General features: G+C 49.3%; 1 protein-coding gene across 1 annotated transcript; it reads right to left on the reverse strand.

The window, feature by feature from the left end:
- Positions 1-1,613: 1,613 nt before the first annotated feature.
- Positions 1,614-5,047, reverse strand: LOC119221660 (alpha-2 adrenergic receptor-like). The gene has a single exon (XM_037477661.2). It carries the CDS (start codon positions 4,468-4,470, stop codon positions 3,070-3,072), a length of 1,401 nt encoding a protein of 466 aa, XP_037333558.2. The 5' UTR covers positions 4,471-5,047; the 3' UTR covers positions 1,614-3,069.
- Between the last annotated feature and the right edge of the window lie 357 nt (positions 5,048-5,404).

Below are 5,404 nucleotides of genomic sequence, written 5' to 3' on the forward strand. Positions count from 1 at the left end.
CAGGTGTGGCAGCGTAACAGAACTCTGAGGGCCCTTCATCTTTCTTCAAATTTGCTGCAATTGATGAAGGACGGATGAAAAGCTCGCCTGCTTTTTGACCAGAGAGCTTTGATGCGGCCTTCACGCTGAAAAAAACAAGTATGTCATTTTCAAAAGAGTGTCGTCCAAATTGAAAGTCACTTGATTTGCTAATTACACCGTCCGGACCTCTTGGGTTGTGATGAAATGGTTTATTTCATGGTTCCTGTCTGTGCCGCAATTGAGCTGCAGACATATTGATTTAATGTTCTCAACCCGACGGACAGGAGATCTTAAGTTATATTTTCGCTTGGTGTTTATTTCACGCATTGAAAGCGCTAACTAAATGAAATCTGCAGCTCAATATAAGAAACTCGATATACACGCTTCAGGCTCTCACAAAAGGTACGATTCCTTTTAACAGCGTATCATTCATTTAATAAGGCATCCATCCAACGAAGTCCGATGAGATGCACATTCATGAATACATGTGTTTTTGGACGCCCCGTTAATTAGCCATCAGTGGAACAGCACCAGCTTAAAAAGAGCAAACAGTGTCTAATGTGCATTTGGTTTATCCTGCTGAAGAAAGCCCGGCCTGCACCAAACCTACGAATCCACAGGAACGTTGGGATAAAAAACATGCTTAAGCTACGTCGTCTCTCTTTGATTTAGCCGATTTAACAGTGCGTCAAACTGCTTCACACCTGCCGTTTATCTCCCCTCATTCAAAGGAATAAATAGACCGGGACGCCCTTTTCCCTTTTTTTTCCGTCGTTGTGGACATAAATATCGGGTGGCCCTCAAACAGCAGTTGGAACACCAGCAAATGGACCCGGAGCCGCTTTCGGCTGGGCCCCTCTCAGCCATAGTGTAAAAATAGGAGGGCAGTTTGGTGTGGGGAGTTCATTTCCCCCCCCCCCTCCCACCCCCCCTCAGTCCCACCCGCAGGGGCAAAGGAGGACATTAGCTCATGAGGCGACCAGAATCCAGCGTCGAACCCCGTTTGGCGCTGAAAGGGGTCGCGAGCAGCCTGGAAGGGGGGGCCGCCGGCCGCCGTCCATTAGAGGGGCCGAGCCCTCACCTTTGACCCCCGTGGCGTCCTCGTTGATTTCAAAGTTCCAACTGGCATCGCTTGGAGGATGTTGTTCGATAAGAGGTAACGCGCCGTTACCGATCCGCTCCTCGTTAAAACGTTCCACCCAACGATGGAAAAGTAGTGCGGAACCCAAAGGTCGGACCGCACTTCTTCTTTCATCTTAAAAGTAGACCGCCGAGTTGTGTTTAATTAGGGTGTCAAATCCCGCTGTGATGAACGGCCACTAAATCAAAATTGCATAAACTGGCGTGTAATTAATTCAAAAGAAAAGGGAAACGCATGAATCACAGAATTAGGATCACGGAGCTTGTAATTAAAGCTCTGCCTGTAACTTTCTTTTCATCCAAAAAATAAAAGCCACAATATTTGACGATTGAATCCATTGATATGCACGACTGTTAAAATGGGCTCCGCATCCCAACATCACACCAACAGTTCACATAAGACTTCTTCATCTTTTATTTTTTTGCAGACACACAGTTTGAGCAGAGGAAAAAAAAAAAACGTGTGCAATGTGAGACGGTGACAGAGCGAGACAATAACCCAATCGCCCAACGACGCCGTGGCATTCAGAGCCAAAACAGCATGTGGGCACATTTCCTTTTTGCACATTTCCAACCATTGTGGTCATAAGATGAAAATGTCTCGTAGACAAACATCAACATGTAACGAGGGGTCAAATGTGAACAGAGATTCATTTTCTGCGAATGCACGTGGAAACGGGCTGGAAACCATCGCTCTGCGCGTGTGTGTGTGTGTGTGTGTGTGTGTGTGTGTGTGCTGGAATAACAATCTGGGTTTACAGCTGCTCCAATAGCTCCAGGCTTACTATGTGCGAGCTGGTTGGTTAATTGAAACCTTTTTTTTTCTACAAATAGGCGGAATGAAAAGCACAGCGTTGACATGAAAGGGGACCAGATATTACAGTATCTGCTTCATCTCATCCTTTTGAATGAATAGACATTTTGGAAAGTACGGAAACAATACAAAAACTTCAGTGCAACGCATTTATCTCTACTGTGATGTTTCTGCAGCCAGCAGTCAGTCGGCTTAGCGTAGCATTTAGAAACGAGCTGAAACCATCAAAAGCCTTTTGAAGCGCACTCATTTTAATGTGATTATTTTTCGTTTAATGTGTACAAAATCTGCAGTGTCAAAACAAACGTTTTACAGGAACACTTGCCTCATTTGAGGCTCCCCTGGTTGCCCGGCAACTGCTTCCAACAACGACAAAAAAAAAAAAGTACCCAACCGATCGTGAAACTGCAAATTGTCACTTTTAAGCTTCGATGATTTAACCATCTAGGTATGAAGTGAGCATTGGGTGTGCCACGAGACATCTTTTGTTCCCTTTGGGGGGCGGGGGGGGGTTTCAGGCTAGCTGTTTCTGGGTTGCTAAGCTAGGCTACGCAGCAGCACATGGCCCACAAAAAGGATCCCTTGTTTCAAAAATGCCGTTTTTAAAACCTCCATTATGTCAGTGACGTGTTCCTGCGTCGTTACGCATCTCTCAATTAAATATTCCACCGCAGCAAATCCGTGCACAAGTAGTATTTTGTTACAAAAAGTGACGCACAAGCTGTACACACGTTGCTCAGAGTGAGTGGGATTAAATCCGTCGCCGGGAGGCCATTTTCGCCATGTGGCCTCCAGGCAGACAAAATCCGGCCATGTGTTGTGTTCTTTTGTGGAGCTTGCTAATGATCAAACACCACGAAGCATTACAGCACACGTCGGGATTAATAAAAGAGAGGCGGCGCTCGGCTTGCAGACCTTGTGGAGACACCCGGTCGGTGGTTAACAGCGTGCACTGAATTACAACAGGACATTGAGACAAAACTGCAACAAGGGAAGTAATAGACAAAAAAAAAAAGCGTCTTTTTTTTTTTTTAAATCACTTGGATAATTCCTTTGAGATTGTCACGGCGGTCCAGCCATTCTGCTTCAGAGTTTCAAAAGGACTTTTTCCAGGACTTACACAGGATCTTCTGGAAGGCTCGTCTGAAGTCCCGGTTGAAGATGGTGTAGATGGCCGGGTTCAGGGAGCTGTTGCAGTAGCCGATCCAGAAGAAGAACTTAAAGAGCGGGTCGGGGATCTTACAGGGGTCCCTGCACACGCCGTACAGGCTGTAGCTGAAGAAAAAGGGAAACCAGCACACCACAAACACCCCCATGACCACAGCCAGGACGAACGTGAACCTCTTTTCCCTGGCTTGAGAGGCCTTCTTCCTGGCCAAAGAGCTGCGGCGCCGTTTCCTCCTGGAGGCGAAGAGGTCCATGGATTTGTTGCTGACCCTGGAGATGCGCGTGGACTGCTTGGAGAGAGAGCTCTTCAGGCGGCCGGCCTTCTTGGCTGCCTTGGGGTCCTCCTGTTTGGCCCTGTGACCTTTGCCCTCGGAGGAGGAGCTGTCCATGTCAGCGTCGTCCGTCGGCCGCCCGCCGGTGACGGTGCACTGGCTGGGCGTGGGCGGGCACTGGCAGTGCCCGTTGTTCTCTCCCTCGCCCCGGAAAGGGGAGCTGGCCTTGCTCAGTCCGTTCTCCGTCTGCGTAACGCCGTCCGGCCGGGGCTTTTGACCCGACATGGTTCTGGTTCTGGTTTTGGCCACTTGGTATATTCTGACGTACACCAGCACCATGATTAAGCACGGCGCGAAGAAGGACGCCACGCTGGAGGAGAGGATGTACCACGTGTCGTCGTTCAGCGCGCACTGAGGCTGGGAGCCGATGGCGGAGCCGCTGTCTATGGACAGCAGCGGCGGGGACGAGATGAAGGCCGACACGAGCCACACGATCACGATGATGCACTTGACGCGCTTGGGGGTCCGCTTCAGGTTGTACTCTACCGCCTGCGTAACGGACCAGTAGCGGTCCAGGCTTATTGCGCACAGGTGGACAATAGACGAGGTGCAGAACAGAACATCCAAAGCCAGATAAATACCGCACCAAACATTTCCGAAATACCAGTAGCCCATGAGTTCATTCGCCAGGGAAAAGGGCATCACCAGAGTGGCGACCAGGATGTCCGCGGTGGCCAGGGACACCAGAAACAGGTTCTGCGGGGCTTTCAGCGCGCGGCTCGTCAACACCGCGATAACCACCAGAATATTCCCAACGACGGTAAAGAGAATGAGGAAACTTACAAGAGCGGCGATGCCGGCTATCGCCCCTAAAGAATACCCGCTGTCCAGAAGACTCCAGGAGGAATTCAGGTGGATCACCGCGAACGCGTCCATTCCGCTGGCGTTAAAGGAATCCATCGCTGGCGGTGCGCGCGCTCTGTGTGGATCCCGGAGTGGCTGAATCTTGGCAACAAAAAAAATCACCTTCAGCGCCACAATGTGCGCGGAGTCCATCCAGACGCGCGCAGCTCCGCGGCCAATTCACCAATCTGACGACATGACGACGCGCGCAGGAAAAGACCCGCTCTTTGGGGGTTTATTCGCCAGACCGTTGATCATTGTTGGAGATAACTTCCGTAAAGAGACCACAAACACCTCCCGCGCGCCCGGTCATGGTGTGGTCGCGCGTCTCCGGGCTGTCGGGAGTGGCGCGCCGTCCAGCCCCGGCTTCCCGTCCTCAGTGCGCGCCCGCTCCTGATGATGCTCCGTGAGTTGTTCTCGTGAAACATCGCCCACTTTCTGCCCCGCCCGCGCCACGCGGAATTACTTTCATTTAGTTAGGATGAGGCCCCATGGGACAAAACCTAAACATATATGAACATATTTCCAGATAGTGTGATTTCAAACACATGATGTCCTCCTTTTTTATTTAAAACGGCTCCTCACGTTTCCACCGAGGAGTAAATAAAGTAAATCAAAATCTACCAAATGATTTTTTTTTTTCGGAAATCGGCAGCCTTAAAGAGGAGTGTGTGAAGGAGTCGTGTTGGAGCGTGAGGTGAGGGAGTTGTGGGAGGTTGAACACGTGACGCTTTGGGGGATTTGGGAGTTGAGCTCGTCAGTAATAAAAGATGGATCGAACGTCCACGTTTATTTTGTTGGTTTATTTGTCAACACACACACACAGACACCCGAGGCACCTTCCCTTTATAGTTCTGACCAGCTATTTTCCAGTAGAGCACAGTGCACATGTGATGGAAGTCAAGAAACCCACATCTCTGTACTTACTACAAAGGTAAAACGTGCACTGAAGTTGACATTCAAACGTGCCTCCCACTCTTCAATGGATGATCTTATGATTAATTGGACATCTCAATAGAACTCAATCATCATCTTGTTCTGAATTTTGAGATGACGACATAATAACTAGAATCACTGAAAAATCCAA

The sequence above is a fragment of the Pungitius pungitius genome, chromosome 1 (genome assembly GCF_949316345.1).
Source record: "Pungitius pungitius chromosome 1, fPunPun2.1, whole genome shotgun sequence".
Lineage (NCBI taxonomy): Eukaryota > Metazoa > Chordata > Actinopteri > Perciformes > Gasterosteidae > Pungitius > Pungitius pungitius.

Coding starts and splice junctions, on each gene's coding strand:
- LOC119221660 (XM_037477661.2), bottom strand. CDS start 4,470: ATGGACTCCGCGCACATTGTGGCGCTGAAGGTGATTTTTTTTGTTGCC.